This window comes from Babylonia areolata, chromosome 31, assembly GCF_041734735.1.
Source record: "Babylonia areolata isolate BAREFJ2019XMU chromosome 31, ASM4173473v1, whole genome shotgun sequence".
NCBI lineage: Eukaryota > Metazoa > Mollusca > Gastropoda > Neogastropoda > Buccinidae > Babylonia > Babylonia areolata.
The window spans coordinates 10,992,933-11,018,775 of NC_134906.1; the positions used below are offsets into that span (position 1 = coordinate 10,992,933).

The 25,843-nt window shown below is 43.3% G+C and overlaps 1 protein-coding gene across 1 annotated transcript in view; it reads right to left on the reverse strand.

The window, feature by feature from the left end:
• Positions 1-25,843, reverse strand: part of LOC143275783 (G-protein-signaling modulator 2-like) — a 112,161-nt gene that overhangs the window by 4,188 nt on the left and 82,130 nt on the right. The window contains exons 5-16 of the mRNA XM_076580061.1: positions 20,686-20,828; positions 18,920-19,043; positions 17,335-17,450; positions 14,787-15,051; positions 13,308-13,393; positions 12,123-12,172; positions 11,097-11,167; positions 9,966-10,100; positions 9,205-9,303; positions 6,741-6,812; positions 3,010-3,202; positions 1,254-1,447 (exon numbers count right to left, since the gene is read on the reverse strand). Of these exons, the coding sequence (XP_076436176.1) occupies positions 1,254-1,447; positions 3,010-3,202; positions 6,741-6,812; positions 9,205-9,303; positions 9,966-10,100; positions 11,097-11,167; positions 12,123-12,172; positions 13,308-13,393; positions 14,787-15,051; positions 17,335-17,450; positions 18,920-19,043; positions 20,686-20,828 (1,548 nt within the window). The remainder of the gene's footprint in view (positions 1-1,253; positions 1,448-3,009; positions 3,203-6,740; positions 6,813-9,204; positions 9,304-9,965; positions 10,101-11,096; positions 11,168-12,122; positions 12,173-13,307; positions 13,394-14,786; positions 15,052-17,334; positions 17,451-18,919; positions 19,044-20,685; positions 20,829-25,843) is intronic.

Sequence of the window (25,843 nt, forward strand, 5' to 3'; positions counted from 1 at the left end):
GCAGTGAAAATACACATCCACTGGGTCAGGGCAGTGAAAATACACATCCACTGTGTCAGGGCAGTGAAAGTTCACATCCACTGTGTCAGGGCAGTGAAAATACACATCCACTGTGTCAGGGCAGTGAAAGTTCACATCCACTGTGTCAGGGCAGTGAAAATTCACATGCAGTGTGTCAGGGCAGTGATTTCACATCCACAGGGTCGGGGGAGTGAAAATTCACATCCACTGTGTCAGGGCAGTGAAAATTCATATCCAGTGTGTTGGGGCAGTGAAAATACACATCCACTGTGTCAGGGCAGTGAAAATACACATGCACTGTGTGAGGGCAGTGAAAGTTCACATCCACTGTGTCAGGGCAGTGAAAATACACATCCACCGTGTTGGGGCAGTGAATTCACATCCACTGTGTCTAGGGCTCGGCATATGAAGGTGGGGGTTCAAATCTTCTCCTGCCACCATTTTTCTGAACCTTCCCCAATCAATAGTCAGGTACCCATTCACACCTGGGTGGAGTGAGGAAAATCAGAGTAAAATGCCTTTCCCCCCCAAGAACAAAAACACAAACCGCATCGAAACCCTTAAACACTGGCGAAAATCGGATCAGAAGTCCAACAACTAACCGTTCCTGCAACAGCATCTCTTTCTCTCTCTCACCCACCCTCTCTCTTTATGTGTATAGATACAGATATATATCTAAAGCAAGCTATGTGACGGGGGAACACAACACTGGAGTCATGATCAGAAATCCGACAACTAACCGTTTCTGCAACAGCATCTGTCTGTCTGTCCGTCCATCTCTCTCTCACCCACCCTCTCTCTTTATATGTATAGATATAGATATATATCTAAAGCAAGCTATGTGACGGGGGAACACAACACTGGAGTCATGCCGCCTGGAACCCTTAATCACTGCTGAAAGTTGGGATCAGAAATCCGACAACTAACCGTTTCTGCAACAGCGTCTGTCTGTCTGTCTGTCCGTCTCTCTCTCACCCACCCTCTCTCTGTATATGTATAGATATAGATATATATCTAAAGCAAGCTATGTGACGGGGGAACACAACACTGGAGTCATGCCGCCTGGAACCCTGAATCACTGCTGAAAATTGGGATCGGAAATCCGAAAACTAACCGTTTCTGCAACAGCATCTGTCTGTCTGTCTGTCCGTCCGTCTCTCTCTCACCCCTCCTCTCTCTTTATATATAGATATAGATATAGATATATGTATATATACAGCAAGGTATGTGACCTGGCAGCGCATGAGCATCTCAAAGAAGCTGTCGTCGGGCACGTCCCGCTCGCTGGAGTGGGTCAGCAGCTGGTTGATGACGTCACCCGAGTTGAGGCCGGGGAAGGTGGGCAGGGAGGCCCGCTGGTCGTTCATGCGCGACCCTTGCAGCCCCGCCACCATGTCCATCAGCTCCTCCCGGGCAGGGGATGCCACTGGGGAGGAGAGGGAAACAACCGGCAGCGGGTGAGAGTGTGTGTGTGCGTTGTGGTGTGTGTGTTGTTTTTTATTGCCAGGGTCGCCACGAGGCAGGAGAGTGAAACAACCAGTATAGGGTGAGGTGTGTGTGTGCGTTGTGGTGTGTGTTGTTTTTTATTGCCAGGGTCGCCACGAGGCGGGAGAGTGAAACAACCTACAGCAGGTGAGAGTGTGTGTGTGTTGTTGTTTTTATTGCCAGGGAATGCCACAAGGCAGGAGAGTGAAACAACCCGTATAGGGTGAGGTGTGTGTGTGTGCTGTGAGTGGTGTGTGTTGTGTTGTGTTGTGTTGTGTGTGTGCTGTCCATATGTCATTTATCTGGCAAGGGACGCCACTGGGGAGGAGAGGGACACAACCAGCAGCAGGTGAGAGTGTGCTCTGAGTGGTGTGTGGTGTGTGGTGCGTGCGTGCTGTGATGTGTGTGTGTGTTGTGGTGTGTGCTGTTTTTTTCATTGGCAGGGGACGCCACTGGGAAGGAGAGGGAAACAATGGGTACGGGACGAGATGTGCGTTTTGTGAGTGGTGTGTCTTGTGTTCTGTGAGTGTGTGCTGTCCATATGTTCTTTATTTGGCAGGGGACGCCACTGGGAAGGAGAGGGAAACAACTGGCAGCAGGTGAGTGTGTGTGTGTGTTGTGGTGTGGTGTGTGTGATGCCTATCTGTTTTTGTTTCTTTTTTATTGACAAGGGATGCCACTGGGGATAGGGAGTGAGGTGGGTGCTGAGTGGTGTGTGAATATGCGTGTGTGTCTGTGTGTGTGTGTGCTGTGTGTGTAAGAGAGAGAGGGGGAGGGAGTATGCTTTATCTTAATTCATGTGTAAACCCCAAATTAAAGTTATGAGGGGGTAAAGATGTCAGAAAATATGCTACAAAGAGAGAGAACTAGAAGACAGAGAGAGAGAGAGCGAGACTCAGAGAGACATCCACATTTTTCAGGTGTAAACCCAATCATAAAGTTACATGGGGGGAAAATGATGTCAGAAAAGATGCTAAAGAAAGAAAGAGAGAGAGAGAGAGAGGTGGTGGGGGGGGGGGGGTGCGGGGGCTGATCTTCACTGATCAGGTGTAAACCCAACCATAAAGTTATATAGATGGGGAAAGATGTCTGAAAAAAATATACTTACAAAAAAAAAATTTTTAATAAAAAAGAGAGAGAGAAAGAGAGTGAGAGTGAGAGAGAGAGAATTAGAAGAGAGAGAGAGACCGAGACAGAGCTTGAGAGTATAAAAACAAGAACTCTACCATGTACCAAATCTCAAGTTCTGAAGAAGAATGAAAACACAATAATACACGGGTGGAAGTGACTGCTTTTCTTGTAATACTGAATAGCACGGCCAGGGCACTTAATTAACTAAAGTGAGTGACTTTACACCGGAACAAAATAAAATAAAGAAAAAAAGGTGGCTTTTTTTTGGGGGGGGGGGGGGGGGGGGGTTCTTTTCCTAATCGCCAAAATAGCAATACGGAAACCCATTACATAATACTGAAAGTCCTCCTACCCAATAATCCCAACACCCACCTAAAGCAGCCAGCTCTCTACTGCTGTCCTCTGCGGATCTGCTGTGGGAGGGGGTGGTGGCGGTGGGGGTGGTGGCGCCGCTCTCCAAGAGGCGGAAGGAGCAGCGCTGGTCGTCGATCCGTCGGCTCTGGCAGCGGGACAGCTGGTCGAAGAACCCATCATCATCTAGGTCCTCCATCATCCCATTGGACTTCTGCAACAGCAGGGGGAGGAGGGAGGGTTGGGGGGTGGGGGGGGGGGAAGAAGCGCCGGCGATGATATTAGCATCGTTGTGTGCGTGTGTGTGGTGTCAGGTGGTCGGTCACAGGCAGGGTTCATAGAGGTATTTCATTCACAAAATTTACTAGCCTTTAACTCACTCCAGACAAAGAGCCCCCCCCATTACGAGGCCTTGCTGTTTACAACTGTTTCAGGCGAAGGAGCCCCATCAGGGCTTCAGTTAGTTTTGAATTTTTGGAATGGCACCTAGCTTCCATAATGACGTTACAAGCTAAGAATATTTTTCCACTCTCCACTGTGACCAATAAATGCAGAGTGTGTTGCTGTGCTCGCGAACAGGAGTCATTTTCGTGGTGACTATAGTTCATGTGAACAATGCGTGTCAACAATGGCGTTTGACCCAGTCTCTTCTCAGTCGCTGGGCAGACAACAGAATCAGACGAAGGGCCCCCTATCGTGGTTATGTAACATTCTGAATTCAATCTGTTTCAAACTCTGTGTGCTTTCCTGGATTCGTTTACAAGTCATCAGTGCGTGCAAATTTCGAACAAAAACATCATTCATTCAAACTTTCATCATCTCACTGTATGGCAGCATAAGATGGGGGAGGAAGTTTAATATTTTGTCTCCAACTAACTCCTTATGCTACTGATCAGTTTGGAAGTTTTCAATTCATAGACACTGACATTTGTTTTTTGGTGATTTTATTTCTTACCCATACAAATGGGTCGTCTGTGGTGAAAGTCAGGGGAGCTAACTGGCAGTACTGAGTTACAACACCATCATATGGGTTGGATTTTTTTTTTTTTTTTTTTTTTCCTAAATATTGAAAAGTTTTCTAGCCAGGACTCAGAAGCTCCTTGCCTGGAGTGCATGTCTTAATATCAAAACAAAGTTGACAAAAAAGAAAAAAACAAAACAAAAAAAAAACCACACCAAAAAACATCTAAGAACCATTTCACTGCCGTGCTTGGTGAATCAATGATTGAAACAATGTTGGTGTTGTAGCCTTTTGTACAGAAAACAAATTACAAACCTGGGTGATTTAAAAAAATATATTTAATGGCTTTTTTCTTCTTTAAAAAAAAAAAAAATCAAACCTGAATGAACCCTGTGTGTATGTCTGTTGCAAGGTAACATGACTGATGAAACTGTGTCATTTGCATTTCAAGTGTTTTGGTCTGTGTAATAAACAGCTGCATCGTCACTTCAAATGATGTGATGAACATTTCAAACTGCGTTTATCATGTCATTCTGCTGTCAAAGGAGTATTCCATAACCAAACTTCAAATGCAACAACATGCTGCAAGCAGGAATACTGATTTAGATTAGAAGGTGCAGTTTTCCCCCTCCTTTGGGGTGCTGCTGGATAAAACTGAAGCTATGAAATGTCATGTCACGTAACGCCCTCTTTCAAACATGTGACAACCACTGGAGCCTGTATGGCAACGTGAACTTTGCCAAATGTTCACAAAGAGGTGTTTGCAAATCACAACCAGCTTACACAATCCACGGGATTGAGAGGGAGGGGAGTTGGAGGGTTTAGGGGGGTGTTGGGGGATGGGGGAGGGATAGCGACAGGGGAAGGGGAGAGCATAGGGGGCAGCGGTGTGTAGCTGGGGATGGAAACCATGGTTTTCTTACATTTGAACAAGCGGACACAGCAAACACATCCTAATTTCCTACATCTTTAAAAGTCTTATACGACTGTCACAGTTTTGCTGTCTTTTGATGAAAGTGGGTTGTGGTTGCCAGGCTAATTTGTTCCTGATACTAACTTTTTCTGAAACTATGCAACATAATTCTGTTTCATGCAATCATAATTCACTGAGAGAGAGAGAGAGAGAGAGAGAGAGAGAGAGAGAGTGAGTGTGTGTGTGTGAATTGCAAAATCACATCAGTTTCAACATATACTGAGATAATGAGATTGTCTGTGACTTTATAAGTCTTTAAACCCAATGGAATGACGATACAGATTGTGTGTGTGCCTGTGCAAGATATGCGTCTGTCTTTCAATCTATCTGTAATTTTTGTATGCACACACCACAGCACAGTCACAAGTATGCAGATCATAGGCACACACACACACAGAATATCACTGATCCAAGGATACAGTTTGTCTACAAGTGTGCAATGTGAAGACGCAGAAGTGCTTGGAGGTTAATTGAATACGGAAAAAAGCAGCATAATTCTGCATTTCAGTCATTTGCACTAACATACACAAACATTGCCCTTTGTAAGATAAGCCACAGGATGGTAAAAGCCAATAAAACAAATGCTGGATTAACATAATTCTTTTTTTTTTTTTAATCTGGATTAACATAATCCATAGGCAGATGTCCGGATTAACTTTATACTAAAGTTACCTTCACACAACCACAGTTGAAGAACCAACAACAGGCTCAACAGTAACAGTTAAATATACTGCCTTCTGCCTTTGCTGGTGTGTGCACATGTCAAATGATCGGTATAAGGACAGGCCCGGCGCTTCCTTTTTGGGAAGTGGCTGGGTTTGTCCCCAATGTACCTTTTATTTACCTGTGTGCTAGCTGAATCGGTAGCGTAAGCAGCACTGACTTAAAGCTGTGTACCTTGTGAATGGAGAGAGTTACCACTCTTTACTATTTGTTAATCACTTCATCTCCTGGCCTCATTCTTTGTTAATTTCCAGTTAAATACACAAGGTATGATAACGCATCACAAGCGGTCACACACACACACACACACACACAACTACACGTGTATCTATATCTAAAATGTATGTCCAAAATATGCCCACCCTTTTCAGGCACAAACATGTATTTTGCATCTGTTGTGAATACTCTGTATGTGTGTGTGTGCGCTCGCACGCGCGCGCGTGTGTGTGTATGTGTGTGTGTGTGTGTGTGTGTGTGTGTGTGTGTGTGTGTGTGTGTGTGTGTGTAGCATATCAATCTCAAAAAGAAACAAAGTTGTTGTTTTTTTTAAAGTAGTGAGAGCCTCGGCTTAAACTGACAGCATCCACCCAACAACACTAAGACATAAATTTATTTAGGAATGATGGGCAGCAAAAGAGTACAGATGTTGGAAGTGGCAAGACTCGGCAATTGCTGCTTGCCTGAAGCATACATGAAGGGCAAAACAGGAGAAAAAGGCACAGGAACCCTTCTCACCCTTACAAACACAGCTAAAGCAACACACCTATTAAAAAAAAAAAAAAGAAAAAAAGAATAATGAAAAATAAAATAAAATAATAAGCAACAGCACTATCTGCACAGCACCTGTGCACACCTTAAAAAAAAGTAACACTATTTTCACAGCAGCTGTGCACACCTTAAAAAAACAAAAGCAACAGCACTATCTACACAGCACCTGTGCACACCTAAAAACAAAAACAGAAAAGGTAACAGCACTATTTATACAGCAGCTGCGCACAGGCGGCTACTACAGCCGAATCCAACTGAACGAAGCAGGATGGGAAGGCAAGGAGGAGAGGGTGGGTTGCAGGGGAAGAGGGAGCAGACAGAACTCACCCGTTTCTTTCTATGCCTGGATTTACCAGACAACTGTGTGGCTCTTCGGAAGAAGCGGCTGACAGAAAACAGCTGTGTGGACAAGCAAAAAAAAAATAAGAAAGAAAGAAAGTGGAAAACAAAACACAAGGGGTAATCATAGTGATCTCTGTACACCCACAACAAAGCAACACAGGGGGGGGGGGGGGGGGGGGGGTTGGGGAAAACAACAGGGTTCACAGGAACAGGGGGTAAGGAATGACAACTGCACCGGGTTGGAGTCACTGGGACTGGACCTCATTTCAACCCCCACAATGTACAGACAGGAAAACTAGGATGGGAAAAAAACAACAAAACAAAACAAAAACAAAGGGGGGGGGAAAAAACACCAACAACTACCCTGTCAAAATGTTAACAAGTCCAAACCAAAACAAGAAAACAACCACCCTGTCAAAATGTGAAGATTCTGCCCGGAACTCTAGAGGAAAAGGAAACAACAGAACACACCAATACACTCCCAATCCAACTTATGTCCATGTGTACCAATGTTTCCTTCAGCTAACCACATGAAGAACCCGGTTTTAAAAATAAGCCAGATTTTTTCTTTGTTTCTTTTGTGTGTGTGTGTGAATTTTGACCCTGATAATTTTATGCAGGTAGCTATGTCTGACAATAACTGTATACACATAAGCGTCTTGTACAAGTTATAAAGTTTGCCCATTACACTGATATATATATATTTTTTTTTTATTAGCACCACTGTAATGATTCATACCCTTTTGAATATATGTTGTCCATGTGTCTTTTCCCCACACAGTGATGATTCAAACCCTTTTAACACCTGTTTTTAATGCACTTTTTCCACACTTTCTTCACACCTCTTTTTTTCACAGACACTTGTGCCTGTCATGAGATTATCGTCAGTTCTGCTGTTTTCATTTATGCCTTGAAAAATAAAGTTAATAAAAATAAGTAAAAGCAAAATAATGATGCACTGCAAGAGGAGTTTCCTTTTTCTTTAATGATAAAAAAAAACAAAAAAACAAGGACATGAGTGGACCAGTATAAAAATCCTGTGATTAATTTTGGGGAGGAAAAGTCTGAAACAAAGAAGAATGTGAAACACAGGAAGGAACGACAACAAAAAAATCATGATCTGCAAACGCATGCAGCAGAACGCAAACACATAACACAATCATAAACAACAGACAACAAACAAACAAAAAACTAAAATCATGCTTTCATTCCTGTGTTTAGTGAAAGACATTCCAGACACAAGATGAACAGGACTTTGAAATAAATCAAATCACACAATGATGTTTCGACAGGACTCTGAAAACAAAATCCCACAGTGGTATCCAACAGGACTTTGAAACAAAGTAACACAATGACGTTCAGAAGCGGGTCACCATTTTCCAGCACCATACGCCTGATGCAGCATCGCTATTTCAGTCACTGATGGGGGGAATATAAAAATGACAGATATCAGACGCACTCTACTCCCCACCTTTTGAGCAAAGAAAGAACTGAGACTGACTGACAGTAATATGGATGTGAAATAAAAAATTTGAAAAAAAAGAAAAGAAAAAAAAAAAATCTAACCCAAACTTCTTTCCATGTACGACAGCTCTGAGACCACGATACTCACTGTAACTCTGAGAATGACATACCCAGCCTCTTAGTTCAGTCAGCATGTGCGATGTGACATTTCATATTCTTTAGGGACAGTCAGACAATAAACACACCAATATTCCCTTTTACACTGTGTGAATGGAACTGAGGTGATCAGTTAGCACATCAAAGTTATGAGAGAAAAAAACCACAAAAAAACCCTCTGAGATCACCTGCTTTTCAAGAACACGTCAATGAATCAGGTCAATCAGGGAAAGGAGGTGTGAGAATGAAAGAAGAGAAGAAGATCAAAACTGAAAACTGAACCCCAAAATGAAACGTGCATACGTTAATGGAAAGAAACTGGTTGAGAAGGAAATTAAAACAGGTTGGTCAGATGGTCAGGCTTCCTTTTCACCATTCTGACAGGGAAAAAAGACAGCCCCCTCCCCCCTCACAAGTCTTCTTCCTGCGCCTGTTCTGTACTTATGTGCTGATGGTGCTGTGAACATCACACACAAACTGTGCACTACATACTGTGAAACATGCGTGCTGGTGCAGGTATGATAGTTGATCATGTCTGACTATGACCATCAGAACAGCAGAAGCGGCAACTGCTGTCCCCAACTATCTGGGCAAGAACTTGATGAAAGCAGCGACAGTCTTGCCCAAGTTACATCCCCACGCTCTCTCAGCCAAGAGGGCTTTAGGACAGTCAGTGGTTTGGATGGTCCCCAAAAGCCAACCAGCCCCCAAGGCTGCAGCATTAATTAAGAGAAAGAGTCCGAGCGATCTTTACTACTAGTTTCACAGTCCTTCACAAAAGACTAAGCTGTAAATGAATTCCAGTTCCAACGGAGAAACCACTGTTCACACAGCTCTCACTCTGCAGGTGGCCTAACTGTAACCTCATGTCAATCTCTGATATACGCAGCCCTTGCCTGCTGGACTCGGTCATACAACAGGCGTGCTGCTGTAAACATGCCCACAGCAACAGAACCACTTGGACAGGAAAACAAAAGATTTGTATGCTCTCTGGCAGCATCAAACACCAAAGCTCTCTGTCAAGTGGGAAACAAAGAAGTTTCTCAAGTAACAGGAAACATTTCACGCAGGATTCTATAACTGATTACAATTCTTTCAATTCTGTTTTTAAAATACCCCTCAGATATTTGTTTTCACAAAAAGATTTTTTTTTTTTTTAATTGCTTTCAAAAATACTTCCCAGATAATCATTTCTTTATGAGGACATTCCTTTCTTTTTATATATATTTTCAAAAACATCCCTCAGATATCTATTTTTATTTGAAAAAATTCCTTTTCTTTCTTACTTCAAAAATAATCCTCAGATATTTGTTTTCACAACAGGAATTCTTGTCTCCATAGACGTTTATTTTCAAGCGAAAAGACCCAGCCACCCAAATCTGAAAATTTAGCTTCTGCAGAAATCTTCCCTGTGTCTAATGTAAAAACAACAACAACAACAACAAACATCAGTGTCAGGGAGGTGAGATCAAAATAACGCTGGTGGAAAACGATGACCCCGAAACAAAAGAGGGAAGAGAGGCAGGAAGGAAGAACATGAAGGGGTGGGTGGTGGGGGACTGAATCCAAGACACCGGCAGACTCTCGAACCTGGGATGAAGAGGGTTCATCCCTACCTTCTGGTCCCTGTTGGCGGAGGGGTGGGCGCAGTGGTCCATGTCTGTGGCTATACTGGCCTGACTTCTGCACCTTCTGCTTGGGCCGCGCCCCCCCGTCCCCTCTCTCCTGTGTCACATACACACACGTGCAATTGGAGGCAACTGTCAAGTTCTAAACATACAATGGAAGGCAACTGTGATGTTCTGTGGACTACAAAGTCGGTTTTTTTTGTTTTTGTTTCATGATCTACTTAAAAACAACAACAACAACAAAAAAAACCACATCAATTTGATAAACTGAAATGTGTACGTTATGAGGTGGGGCTCTAACAGTCCACAAAGCTGATGGTCTGTTACTCAGCTTAGAGGCTGTTCAATGATAAACGGCTTGTACGCAATTATGTATTGATTTCTGACATGGATTTTCAGCACTGTTTAACTCTGAAAACACCTTAATAAGAACATGTATTTAAATAACATTATACTTGTCTTTAACACTAAATACATTGATATCATGCTTTCATTCCTGTGTTCAGTGAAAGACAAAGAGGACTTTGAAACAACATCACAGTGATGTCCAGGAGACTTTGAAACAAGCTGACACAATGATGTTCAATAGGACTTTGAAACAAACCTCACAGTGATATCCAAAGATAATAACAATAAATATTCTATCCGGCTAACTTAAAGACCATTCTGTGGAGATTCAAAGAAACAAACATCAAAATAATCCTCTTTCCGTAGTAGTATACTTGAGCTTACGCTTACATACATACAAGTATGATTCCATAATCAAATCTTTTCTTAGAAATGTACAAAACTGACACTGACACATATACAACTATGCTTCCATAATCCAAACTTCTTTTTGCAGCAGTATACTTGAGCTTACACTTACACACATTCAAGTATGATCCCATAATCCAATCCTCTTTTCTTAGCAGTATATAAAACTGACACTGACACATATACCAGTATGATTCCATAATCCAAACTTCTTTTCGCAGCGGTACACTTGAGCTTACACTTACACACAAACAAGTACTGATTCTACAATCCAATCCTCTCTTCTCATGTAGTGTACAAAACTGACACTGACACTCATACAAGTATGACTCCATACCTTTTTATCAGGAGTCAGCTTCATGATTTCCATGTTCTCCATGCTGAAACGACGGGCACGCTCTGGTCGTTCTGTAACACAAAAACACACACACACACACACACCATGTCTCATAGTCATGCTTGTAATCCCCCTCCCCCAAGCCCCCACTCATGGGAGCACAATTTTTTTTTCCACTGAGAGTAGCACTTCATCAGACATGAATTACCAGTACATGTTCTCTGCAGGCAGAGTACCAACCTTAACACTAATTACAAAAACTGCCTGACCTGACCTCAGCACACCAGCAGGCATTCACGGAATCACAGCACACTGTTGTGCAGTCTTGCCTTCCTTGTGTCTGGCACAGTCAGGAATCGTCTTCCTGGTTTTACTGGTGGGCCAGAAAACAAAGCTCACTAAATGGTGATTACTGGCAGGGCTTATAGCAACGCTTGAATACGCGCCCCTGAAGCTTTGCAACTGCTTGTTCATCATCAACTGGGTCCTGGTGTGGTTCGTGAACATAAAAAAAGGGTGATAATCCTGCATCAGAGCTTCAGTCTGACGAAAACGATAATCTGTTCCAAAGAAGAGCTGCTTCCCTTGGCCCCTTGAGTCCAGAAACATGACCTGCCTGCCTGTATCAGAATGCGCAGTATAAGAGTGGCCCTGTATCAGAATGTGCAGTATAAGAGTGGCCCTGTATCTTATATCAGAATGTGCAGTATAAGAGTGGCCCTGTATCAGAATGCGCAGTATAAGAGTGGCCCTGTATCAGAATGCGCAGTATAAGAGTGGCCCTGTATCAGAATGCGCAGTATAAGAGTGGCCCTGTATCAGAATATGCAGTATTAGAGTGGCCCTCTGAAGGTGGTCTGGGAAGTCATTACAATTATGGTAAAAGTCCCTGAGCCCCCTCTTTTTTTTTTTTCTTCTTTTTTTTGGGAGGGGCTTATCAAAATCCCTGACTGATAATCCTTAGGAACTGTGCGCTCAGTTAAATACAGTAAGACAGTGAGAAGTTGAAATAAGGACGACACTTACTCAGGGCGACGTCAGCAGTGTCCATCTCTGATCTGCAGCTGGTGTCTGACCTGTAAAACCACAGACATGAAAACAGGTTTAGGATATCTATCTATGAACAGACCCTATCTCTCTCTCTCTCTCTATCACTTCCTCTGTCACTCACACACAAATATACAAAAGTGCACACACACACACACACACACACACACACACACACAGGGAAGGTATAAAAACACACAGAAAGAACAAAAACCGTGCATTATGCAAGAGTTTTTAAGAGTTTAAAAGATACAACTCCAACTTTCGGATCACTGTGTGAAATACAACAGTTACAGAAACAATTTATCAAAAGACATAATTACGTCAGCCAAATACCATTCCTTTAACATTGGAAGATGAAATGCAGCCAGCTGGTGGAAGGTTAAAGTTGGAGGTTTTCCCTGATCTTCCAGGTCAACATACCGCAGACATGCTAGTACCTGAACCCCATTCATGCATGCATACACATGTGGAAAATCTATCATGCACATCAAAGATCTTGTAATCCATGGACATATAAACATATCTGGCATGCAGATGTCCAAAAAATGGAGTATGACTGCCCAAAGGTGGGGTAAAAATGGTCAGACACGTAAAACTCCTAAATACTTGTGAGTAATAATGGGAATTGTAGCCCAGGAACGCACACAGAGACACAGAGAGAGAGAGAGAGAGAGAGAGAGAGACAGATGGAGAGAGAGAGGGGGAGAGAGTGAGAGAGGAGAGAGAGAGGGAGAGGAGAGAGATAAGGAGAGGGGGGAGAGAGAGAGGGAGAGAGAGAGGGAGAGGGGGAGAGAGAGACTGAGAGAGGAGAGGGGGAGAGGAGAGTGAGAGAGGGAGAGGGGGGGAGAGGAGAGTGAGTGAGAGAGAGAGAAGACTGGGTTATCAGTTGTGATCATGAGCCTGACAAGCCCTACAGTGGACGTGAGGTGGGAGAGTTGTGTGAGTTGTGAGTAATGTTTCACTGTTTAACATTTTTAGCCAGTTTCTATCTCAACATTTATTTTAAAAAAAACAAAAAAAACGCAAAAAAACCAACATATTCCTGTGTCTTATTCATGCCATATATGTCCTTAAATGCATTTAGAACTTAGGGAAAGCACTGTGTAAACCGCACATTATTATTACTATCATCATCATCATCCTAAGTAGTAGCATACTGACACGACAGACATGGGCATCATTCCCAGCATGGAGCGGAAGTCGGTCAGGTTCATCTGTGCCGTCAGCTGCCCCGTCTCATCCCCTATCTGAAACACGGCACCACACAGGCTGCGTCATCTCATTTCACAACGCAGCACCCACACATTCACAACACACCTACACCTTTGACAACACACCACCCACACACCTTGACAACACACCACCCACACACCTTGACAACACACCCCCCACACACACAATCTGACTGACTTTTCATGCCTGGCATGGTCACCGCACTGTTTTGTTGTTCTCTCCTTATGACAGGTACTAATGGTCGTAGCTCTCTAGTTGTAAGATTTCTTATGCCACATGTGAAAAAGGATAATAAAAAAAAAACATAATAACTGTTGATCGATGCAGTTTTTCTCAACTTCAAGGAAGCCCTTGCATCAAAACACAATCATCTAGCTGAACAAAAAAAAATGTCAACAGACCTTCATATATAGAAACTTTTCTTTTTCTCCGAAAGACATTTTGCATTCTCTGTGCTACGAAGTAGTACACATTATAAATGCCCATTGATATTATCAATAATAATAAATCATTGTAATCAAAAACAGGCTGAGTAAGTCCAGAATCTTTTTCTTAGCAGTTTTATCTTTTTTACCTTACACAGCCACGACAAACCCCTCTCCCCAAAAATACAAAACAGCTGCATATACAGCATCTCTCTATGGACCCAAAACTACAAAATCAAAACAAAACAAGAGAGGCAAGGCCTTCAAGACTCACTTGTGATACACTTAAAAAAAAAAAATCTAAATGTTAAAATGTGTTCTGTATTTGTTATAAAGCTTCACGTTAAAAAAAAAAAAAAAAGTCCTAACCAAATTCGAATTAAGTCCCCTAGCATTAATTAGAGAGTAATTTCCCTTCTTTACTACCTGCACCAAAACGTTTCCAAAATAAATAAAAATTCCATGCTTAGCAAAAAGAAGTTCCTGTTTGAACAAAAAAATGATAATGACTCCTCTTGTTGTTGTGTCAGAATAAGAGGTCAAAGTGCCAAGTTTAGAGAATACAAAAAATGTAAATATAACAGTAAATGCAGTTTGCATATAATTAGGCTTCTTTTTTTTTCTTTTTTTTTTTTGTGCCCATCCCAGAGGTGCAATATTACAGTAAATGCAGTTTGCATATAATTAGGCTTCTTTTTCTTTTCTTTTTTTTGGTGCCCATCCCAGAGGTGCAATATTGTTTTAAACAAGATGACTGGAAAGAACTGAATTTTTCCTATTTTTATGCCTAATTTGGTGTCAACTGACAAAGTATTTGCAGAGAAAATGTCAATGTTAAAGTTTACCACAGACACACGGACACACACACACAGACAACCGAACACCAGGTTAAAACATAGACTCACTTTGTTTACACAAGTGAGTCAAAAATCAAACCAACCACTTCAACCACAAGTTTTCACCACCCCTAACCCCACTCTACCTCCTTGGAAATCTCCAGGTGTTTGTTGGCGAAGTCGAGGGCGGACTCGTGGTTGCCGAGCGCGGAGTGAGCGTTGCCGAGGGACCAGTAGGCGCGGCTCTCACCCACGCGGTCCCGGAGCTCCTGGGCGATGAGCAGGTGGCGCATGTGGTACTCGATGGCCAGGGGGTAGTCGCGCAGCAGGGTGTAGGTGTTGCCCAGCGAGTAGCAGGCCTGGGCCTCCAGCGCCCGGTCCTGCAGGGACTTGGCTATGGACAGACTCTTCCTGCATGGAAGGGAAGGAAGGAAGAGAAGGATTATGTGTGATGTTTCCCCCCTAACAAAATTAATGTATCGGCCTCTAGTACCCAATACTGCCGGGACTTGGCTATGGACTCTTCCTGCACAGAAGGAAGAGAGGTAGGCAGGAAGCGATTATGTGTAATGTTCCCCTCACACATTGTATTACTGTATTACTCTTTTTTTTGTCACAACAGATTTTCTCTGTGTGAAATTCGGGCTGAGAGCACCATCCGTTTTTGGGGTTATTTTTTCCTGTCTGCAGTTGTTTTTTTTTAACTTGTTTTCCTAAGGCAGTGGATTTTTCTGCGGAATTTTACCAGGGACAACCCTTCTGTTGCCGTGGGTTCTCTTACGTGCGATAAGTGCATTCTGCACACAGGACCTCAGTTAATCGTCTCATCCGAATGACTAGCATCCAGACCACCACTCAAGGTCTAGTGGAGGGGGAGAAAATACTGGCGACTGTGCCGGTGATTCAAATCAGTGCGCTAAGATTCTCTTGCTTCCTAAGCGGATGCGTTACTTCTAGGCCATCGCTCCACGAATAATGGTGATTGCAGACATTTAGTGCCCAGTACTGCAGGCACTTGACTATAGACTGACACTTCCTGCAGGGAAGGAAGGGATATAAGTGTGTAATGTCTCCCTCACACATAATGGTGACTGCAGATCTCTAGTGCCCAGTACTGCAGGGACTTGACTATAGACAGACACTTCCTGCAGGGAAGGAAGGGATATAAGTGTGTAATGTCTCCCTCACACAGAATGGTGACTGAAGACATTTAGTGCCCAGTACTGCAGGGACTTGACTATAGACAGACACTTCCTGCAGGGAAGGAAGGGATATAAATGTGTAATGTCTCCCTCACACATAATGGTGACTGCAGATCTCTAGTGCCCAGTACTGCAGGGACTTGACTATAGACAGACTCTTCCTGCAGGGAAGGAAGGGATATAAATGTGTAATGTCTCCCTCACACATAATGGTGACTGCAGATCTCTAGTGCCCAGTACTGCAGGGACTTGACTATAGACAGACACTTCCTGCAGGGAAGGAAGGGATATAAGTGTGTAATGTCTCCCTCACACATAATGGTGACTGCAGACATTTAGTGCCCAGTACTGCAGGGACTTGACTATAGACAGACACTTCCTGCAGGGAAGGAAGGGATATAAATGTGTAATGTCTCCCTCACACATAATGGTGACTGCAGACATTTAGTGCCCAGTACTGCAGGGACTTGACTATAGACAGACTCTTCCTGCAGGGAAGGAAGGGATATAAATGTGTAATGTCTCCCTCACACATAACGGTGACTGCAGACATTTAGTGCCCAGTACTGCAGGGACTTGACTATAGACAGACTCTTCCTGCAGGGAAGGAAGGGATATAAATGTGTAATGTCTCCCTCACACATAATGGTGACTGCAGATCTCTAGTGCCCAGTACTGCAGGGACTTGACTATAGACCGACCCTTCCTGGAAGGACGGAATGAATTATGTAATGTCCCGTCACACATAATGGTGATTGCAGACATCTAATTAACAGATCAGTTTTCACAAATGAATGTTATTACTAAAGAAAAAAATAAATGAATGTTATTACTAAAGAAAAAATAAACCAAAAGATAAGAGAGGAGGGAGTGGGGAGCTGGAGGGGTGTGGTATAAAGGTGAGTGAAACATTCGGCTGCTGTGCTTTATCACTTACAAAAAAAATGTGCCATTATTTCAATAATACAGACAGCCAAATTTTAAAACTTCACAAACCTGAACATCAAAATGAACACACACACACAAAGACAACAACCTTTGAAGGCAAGCAATTTCTTTTTAACCAACTTCTTCCAAACAAAAAACCTGCATGAACCCTGTGATGTGCACACAGACACAGGGGTCATATAAGTAACTTTCTTTTCCCTCGACTATGTAGCAATACCAGTAAAAAATATTTTAAAAAATCTAAAGCCCACAAACACACACATATATATATATATACACACACACACACATATATATATATATATAAAGGAGGTGGGATTCATCTGGCTATTGTGTTACTTATTTCATGTCACTACAGATTTCTCAGTGCCGGTTAAGGTTTCTCTCCCAGACAGAGTGCACAGCCACAGTGCAGACCTTTCCCTACCCCTTCTTCTGCGTGCTAGTGTTTTTGTTTCCCTACCAAAAGTGAAATTTTTTCAACAGAACTTTGCCAGGGACAGAAAAAATTGTGACTGGCCAGGCCATTTCAGAAACCACTTACTTGTAGTGTTCTGCAGCAATCTCAAACTCCCCCAGGAAGATGTGTGCGTTGCCCAGGTTGGTGAAGGCCCTCCTCTCAGCCGCCTTGTCCCCAAACTCCTTGGCAATGGCCAGCCGCTGCAACAACAACACCGCATGGGAACATCACCATGTGGGATCTTCACCAGCACGGGAATTTCACCATGTGGGATCTTCACCTGCATGGGAATTTCACTGTGTGGGATCTTCACTGCATGGGAGTTTTACCATGTGGGATCTTCAATGTGTGGGATCTTCAATGCATGAGAATTTCACCATGTGAGATCTTCACCAACATGCTAATTTCACAATGTGGGATTTTCACCCACATGGGAATTTCACAATGCGGGATTTTCACCCACATGGGAATTTCACAATGTTGAATGTTCACTACATGGGAATTCAACCACATGGAATTTCACCATGTCAGATCTTCACCAGATGGGTATTTCATCTTACTAAGATCATCACCAACAGTTGCCCTCCCCTTTCCCACCTTGAACACTTTCAGTTTCACTTCGTGTGAAGTAAAATAAAGAAAAATAAAAACAGACTTCACTCACAAACAGCTTAAACATGAACACAGACTTCTGATCCTAGCAGGGTCTTCAACTCTCTCTCTCTCCTGTGTGTGTGTGCGTGTCTGCACATGTGCACTTTCCCCCAACAACTCTCTCATCATCTTGCCTCATGATTATCATATATGCAATACAAATGAATCGTGGCTTCAAACTATGGAAATAAGGAGTTATCTCAAGATAATCTGTGGCTGCCTTCACCTCTACACTCCATCTCGCTCTCTACGATTGGCTTCGGATCCACTCTGTTCACGCATACCCAAATTCAAACACTCCACTGTTCTTTCTCAGTCTCTGGACCTTGCAATTGGAATGAATTTCCTCTTTCGCTTTGTCAAGGCTCCACACTCAGCTCTTTCAAGTCTGGCCTTAAAACCCACCTCTTCCCAAAATAGCCTCCCTTCTCTGCCCTCTTCCTTGTATTCAGTTTCTCCAGTTTTAGAGTTATGCGTGCGGGTGAATGACTGGTGCGAAAGCACTTTGATTTGTCTCTGCACAAGGTTCAACACTATATAAATACCATTATTATTATTATTATAATTACCAGACACATTGTCACATCACCACTAAACACATGCACCAAACCATCAAGCAGCACACTGGACCATCTGAAGATCTGCTGACATCAAATAAGAAAAGGAAACTACGTTGGTATGACCACATAACAAGATCCAGTGGCTTTGCTAAAACAGTTCCCCCAAAGAACTATTACGTGGCAGGAGACGAAAGGGGGAAAAACAAACCAAGGAAACCTCATGGACTGACAACATTGCAGGAGCGACAGGAAAAAAAACTGTTTGCAGAGACCCGGGCCAGGCTTTGACACACAACCAACACACCGACCTGGAGGAATCTGGTGAACAGTTCTTGTGTGTGGTCCCTCTCCACAGAGCTAAAGAGAGAAAAAGGAGACAACGGAACTTTCATTACTAACAGTCCCCCGACGGCCCCTACTTTTTAGCGACCGGCGGCTGTCACACTGACAAATACCTCATCGTGGAACTGGATGGCCTGGCCGAAGTTCCCCAGCAGGTAGTGTGTGTTGCCCAGGTTGCCGCACGCCCGCCCCTGGGCCGACTTGTCCCCAAGCTCCTTCACCAGGGACAGGTTCTCCCTGAGGTCACACACACACCATTCATTTATGCAGCTTTGTCATTAAAAAATATATATACATTTTTTTCCCCCAAAAAAAACTTTTCAAACACCAATTCTCACTAAGTTGAGTACCATTCTCACTTCACTTAAATGACCTCACAGTCAGTTTGGTTCTTTAGTGAAGCGTTAAATCTCTCTCAGACACTCATTACTGAAAGGGAAAAACAAAACAAGGGAGAACAGTGAAGGAATGAAGGACAGAAGGACAGAAGGACAAAACAACAAACACACATGTAATGACACCCCCACAACAAACACACATGTAATGACACCCCCACAACAAACACACATGTAATGACACCCCCACAACAAACACACATGTAATGACACCCCCACAACAAACACACATGTAATGACACCCCCACAAACACACGCTGACTGGTGCAGGTGTGGTGGTGAAGTGGTTAAAGCGCTGGATTCTTGCCCGATAATCGTAAGTTCAATCTCCATTGCACCCGGTGGGTTACAGGTGGATATTTTTCCAATCTCTCAGGTCAGCATATGTGTAGACCGGTTATTGCCTGAACCCCCTTCATGTGCATACCCAAGCAGAAGATCAAATATGCGTAAACTGTTACTGAATAATCCATGTCAGCTTTCGGTGGGTTGTGGAAACAAGACGATACCCAAAATGCACACCCATGAAAACAAGGTATGGCTGTCTACATGGCGGGGTAAATAAACAAAACGGTCATGCACCTAAAATGCTACATGTCTGTGTGAGTGCATGAGTGTGCATGACTGAAACCTGAATGAATGACGCAGGAAACGAATGATGAGCACCCAGTGGCAGCAGTCAGTCGACTCTGCCCAGGTAGGCAGACCGTTGAGCAAATGACTCCTTGTTTGTAAGAGCGCTTAGACTTTGGTCTCTGATTGAAGACAGGTGCTGTATGAGTGTCCACATCATCATCATCATCATCATCACATGTAATGACACCCCCACAACACACACATATTATGATACCCCCACACAAACACACATGTAACACCCCTCATAACAAACACTACATGTAATGACATCCCCACTTGACAAGACAGTCAACTTCTTCGTTCATGGGCTGCAACTCCTACGTTCACTCGTATGTACATGAGTGGGTTTTTATGTGTATGACCGTTTTTATCCTGCTATGAGGGCAGCCATACTCCGTTTTCAGAGGAGTGCATGCTGGGTATGTTCTAATTTCCATTACCCACCAAACGCCAACATGGATTACGCAATCTTTAACTTCCATATTTGATCTTCTGCTTGCGTATACACACAAAGGGGGTTCAGGCACAAGCAGGTCTGCACATATCTTGACCTGGGAGATTGGAAAAATCTCCACCCTTTACCCACCAAGTGCCATTACCCAGATTCGAACCAGGTACCCTCAGATTGAAAGTCCAACGCTTTAACCACTCAGCTATTGGGCCCATCCTATAAGTATCCATATCATCATCATCATCACATGCAATGATACTCCCATAACACGCACATGAAATGATACCCCTATACGAACACACAAGTAACGCCCCCACAAACACTACACACATGTAACCACACCCCCACTCGACAGACAGTGAACAAATGGTGAGAGAGAGCGAGCAAGAGGACTGACTGGTAGAACTGCGCGGCTTTCTGCAGGCACTCCTTGACCTGTGGGGGGAACTCCCCGGGGTCCTGGTTGCCTGTGCGACCCATCTGCTTGCCTTTGGTGTGCCACACGTTGCCCAGGTTGTACAGGGCCCTCGCCTCCCCCACCTGCAACACACACACACACACCAGTGCTAGTTATTCACAGGTAATTTCCGGTTGTTGTCTTGACGATAAGTAAATAGATTCATTCATTCATTCATTTTGCCCATCGTTCCTGGTGGAGCATAGGCCATCGACGACCCCTCGCCATCGCACTCTGTTCTGGGCTGAAGTAAACAGATAATCAAGGTAAAAACAGGTTTTAAAAAATAAATAAATAAATCAACTTGTCTCCTAAAATTTCTATCTGCCTGCTCTACATGAAGAGAAGCTTGCATCGGAAGAAGAAATGAAGGAAGTCAATCAGTTTCAGTTTTATGTCAAAGCGAAGGACTGATCCATATACACTACTGCCTACACCTCATCTGCTGGGAGTAGAACTATCCTTTCCAAAGCTTTAGTTTATTCAAATCAACATCAAATCAAAAACAATTCACCCGCAAGGAAACCAACTTGTGCAATCACAGGCTTCCACATCTTTATTCACAGAACATGCTTCACCTCAGTCAGACTGCACTCTGCTGGGGGTTCTGTTCTGAGGAAGGAGGGAAAAAAAAACACCAAAAAAAACCAGAACCAGTCATCAGGAATCCGAAGGTGGTTGGGGACAGGGGTTTCTTCTTCTTCTTCTTCTTCTGCGTTCATGGGCTGCAACTCCCACGCTCACTTATGTGTACCCAAAAGGGTTTTTACATGTATGATTGTTTTTATCCCACCATGTAGGCAGCCATACTCCGTTTTTTTTGGGGGGTGACACAGTCAAAAATTAGCCACTGCTCGTCAGTCAAGTGGAGCAGACAAAGAGTTGAAGGTTTAAAAAAATAATAATAATAAATAAAAAATTATAAAAATTATAAAAAAATAATAATTAAAAAAAAAGTCCCAGGAGGATAATCAGGGCAGGTGGGTTGATTTCAAGCCCTGCACACTTACACTGCCTGTCAACAATAACAGAAACAATGATGAGACGATAAACCGAGGTCCCGTGCGCAGCATGCACTTAGCGCACGTAAAAGAACCCACAGCAACAAAAGGGTTGTCCCTGGCAAAATTCTGTAGAAATATCCACTTCGATCGGAAAAACAAATAAAACTGCACGCAGGAAAAATACCAAAAAACAAAAAAAAACTGCACTAGCACGTCTGCACTTGACCTGGGAGATAATAAAAATCTCCACCCTTTACCCACCAGGCGCCGTCACCGTGATTCGAACCCGGGACCCTCAGATTGACAGTCCAACGCTTTAACCACTCGGCTATTGCGCCCGTCGAGGTTAAATACATAATGTAAAACTAGGTCTCACTGACCTAACTCCATTCCTAAATCCCTGGTAAGCACAGCTTTTGTATACATTTTTTTCTTGTTTCTTTTTCTTCTTCTTTCTGCAGTCTGAATCAATGATGTTGTACGACTTCATGGGGGGGGGGGGGGGGGGGGTCTCCAACGCAAAGTAAAAGAAAAACCAACACATCTAGCATGCAAAATAACAACCGCACACACATAATGTACCTCTCTCCCACTCTCTATCATACAACATACCCAAGAGATCAATATGACTCATTCTCTCTTTGCAGACAGGTGCAAAGCAGAGCAAAGTAAAGAAAAACCAACACATCTAGCATACAAAATAACAAGTGCACACACACACACACACACACACACACACACACACACACACACACACACACACACACACATAATGTACCTCTCTCCCACTATCATACAACATACCCAAGAGATCAATATGACTCATTCTCTCTTTGCAGACAGGTGCAAAGCAGAGAGGGGAGAGACACCATCTTAAAAGCTGCGGAACACCGGCTAAACTAAAAGACAATGTCTTGATCATCACTGCGAAAAAGAGGAGAAAAGCACTGTCTTGATAGGTACTGCCAAACACACAGGGTAAGGATACTGTCTTGATAGTTACAGTTAAAAAACAACAACAACACTGTCTTGATAGGTACTGCCAAACACACAGGGTAAGGATACTGTCTTGATAGTTACAGTTAAAAAACAACAACAACACTGTCTTGATAGGTACTGCCAAACACACAGGGTAAGGATACTGTCTTGATAGTTACAGTTAAAAAACAACAACACTGTCTTGAGAGGTACTGCCAAACACACAGGGTAAGGATTCTGTCTTGATAGTTGTAAAGACACCATTTTGATAGTTACTGGAAAAAACAAAACAAAAAAAACCCACTGTCTTGATAGGAGCTGCCAAACACACAGCATAAAGACACTGTCTTGATAGGTGCGGCCAAACACACAGGGTAAAGACACTGTCTTGATAGGTGCGGCCAAACACACAGGGTAAAGACACTGTCTTGATAGGTATAGCCAAACACAGAAGGTAAAGACAGTCTTGATAGGTGCTGTCAAACACAGAAGGTAAAGACACTGTCTTGATAGGTGCTGTCAAACACAGAGGGTAAAGACACTGTCTTGATAGGTGCTGTCAAACACACAGGGTAAAGACACTGTCTTGATAGGTACTGCCAAACACAGAGGGTAAAGACACTGTCTTGATAGGTACTGCCAAACACACAGGGTAAAGACACTGTCTTGATAGGTATAGCCAAACACACAGGGTAAAGACACCGTCTTGATAGGTACTGCCAAACACAGAGGGTAAAGACACTGTCTTGATAGGTGCTGCCAAACACACAGGGTAAAGACACTGTCTTGATAGGTGCTGCCAAACACACAGGGTAAAGACACTGTCTTGATAGGTGCTGCCAAACACAGAGGGTAAAGACACTGTCTTGATAGGTACTGCCAAACACAGAGGGTAAAGACACTGTCTTGATAGGTGCTGTCAAACACACAGGGTAAAGACACTGTCTTGATAGGTGCTGTCAAACACAGAAGGTAAAGGCACTGTCTTGATAGGTGCTGTCAAACACAGAGGGTAAAGACACTGTCTTGATAGGTACTGTCAAACACACAGGGTAAAGACACTGTCTTGATAGGTACTGTCAAACACAGAGGGGAAAGACACTGTCTTGATAGGTACTGTCAAACACACAGGGTAAAGACACTGTCTTGATAGGTACTGCCAAACACAGAGGGTAAAGACACTGTCTTGATAGGTGCTGCCAAACACAGAAGGTAAAGACACTGTCTTGATAGGTGCTGTCAAACACGGAGGGTAAAGACACTGTCTTGATAGGTGCTGCCAAACACAGAGGGTAAAGACACTGTCTTGATAGGTGCTGTCAAACACGGAGGGTAAAGACACTGTCTTGATAGGTGCTGTCAAACACAGAAGGTAAAGACACTGTCTTGATAGGTGCTGTCAAACACAGAAGGTAAAGACACTGTCTTGATAGGTGCTGTCAAACACACAGGGTAAAGACACTGTCTTGATAGGTATAGCCAAACACACAGGGTACAGACACTGTCTTGATAGGTGCTGCCAAACACACAGGGTAAAAACACTGTCTTGATAGGTACTGTCAAACACACAGGGTAAAGACACTGTCTTGATAGGTGCTGTCAAACACACAGGGTAAAGACACTGTCTTGATAGGTGCTGCCAAACACAGAGGATAAAGACACTGTCTTGATAGGTGCTGTCAAACACAGAGGATAAAGACACTGTCTTGATAGGTGCTGTCAAACACAGAGGGTAAAGACACTGTCTTGATAGGTGCTGTCAAACACAGAAGGTAAAGACACTGTCTTGATAGGTACTGTCAAACACACATGGTAAAGACACTGTCTTGATAGGTACTGCCAAACACAGAGGGTAAAGACACTGTCTTGATAGGTGCAGCCAAACACACAGGGTAAAGACACTGTCTTGATAGGTACTGTCAAACACACAGGGTAAAGACACTGTCTTGATAGGTACTGTCAAACACAGAGGGTAAAGACACTGTCTTGATAGGTACTGTCAAACACAGAGGGTAAAGACACTGTCTTGATAGGTACTGCCAAACACACAGGGTAAAGACACTGTCTTGATAGGTGCAGCCAAACGCAGAGGGTAAAGACACTGTCTTGATAGGAGCGGCCAAAACACAGGGGAAAGATACTTGTCTTGATAGGTAAGGTACTGCAAAAGACTGCTGGGAAAAAAAACATCTTAAAATCCCCTGTGGAATGGACAGCATGGGAAAAAAAAAGTCAAGAAAGCTGCCGCAAGTGATTTCAACAACAGCCCAACTCTCCTGTTTAAATACAAAAAAAAAGAAAAAGAAAAAAAGAAAATAAAAAAAAGATCAAATGCAATGCCTTCAGGCCCCTTTTAGCACCGCCCACCCACACAGCTCTTGAGGACCGTGTGGACAATCTCGACTGTTACCACGTTTCAGATTCCTCACTCCTCACTCACACAGGAGATCAAAGCTTCGTTTCCTTCACCTTCATCCCGTTCTTTCATGCTCGTTTCACTCCTTTCTAAAACAATTTTATCTTTCATTAAGTTTCTCCGGTTTTAAAGTGGTGAAGGGAGACTATACGGAGCTTCTGTTTTTTTGTGTTTGTTTGTTTTGTTTGTTTTTTTCAGCATAGCTAGAGTGAGGGGGCTCAAGTGTAGCTGAAGGGTGCCACAAATTTCTGCAGGAATTATCGTTCTGCCGTCAACTCCTTGAAGATTATTAAAAAAACAATTTAAAAACAAGAGGCAAAGCCTTCATGGCTCACGTGTGACTCCTGTTGCAAAGCAACAACAAAACCAGTAATGTTGCTGATGGAGAGGAAGGGGAGGGAAGATGGCGGTGTGGGGCTACCAGTACATACCCATTACCATCCAAATCATATTGTTCGCTCACCTTCAGAAATGAGCGTTTGTCAAACTGATGGTTGCGTGCTGGAAATGGAGCAATTCTATCTGAAGCAGCCCAAACTGATTGAGCAAATCACTGTTTTACAATCATATTATATATATCGAAGTTTCAAGCCTACTTTTATCATGATGTTCTGACATCTATGAATCTAACAATATTGCCAAACATTTTGGGGCAAAATTACACGATAATCACTCGGGACAAACCCAGTCCTTTTGGATA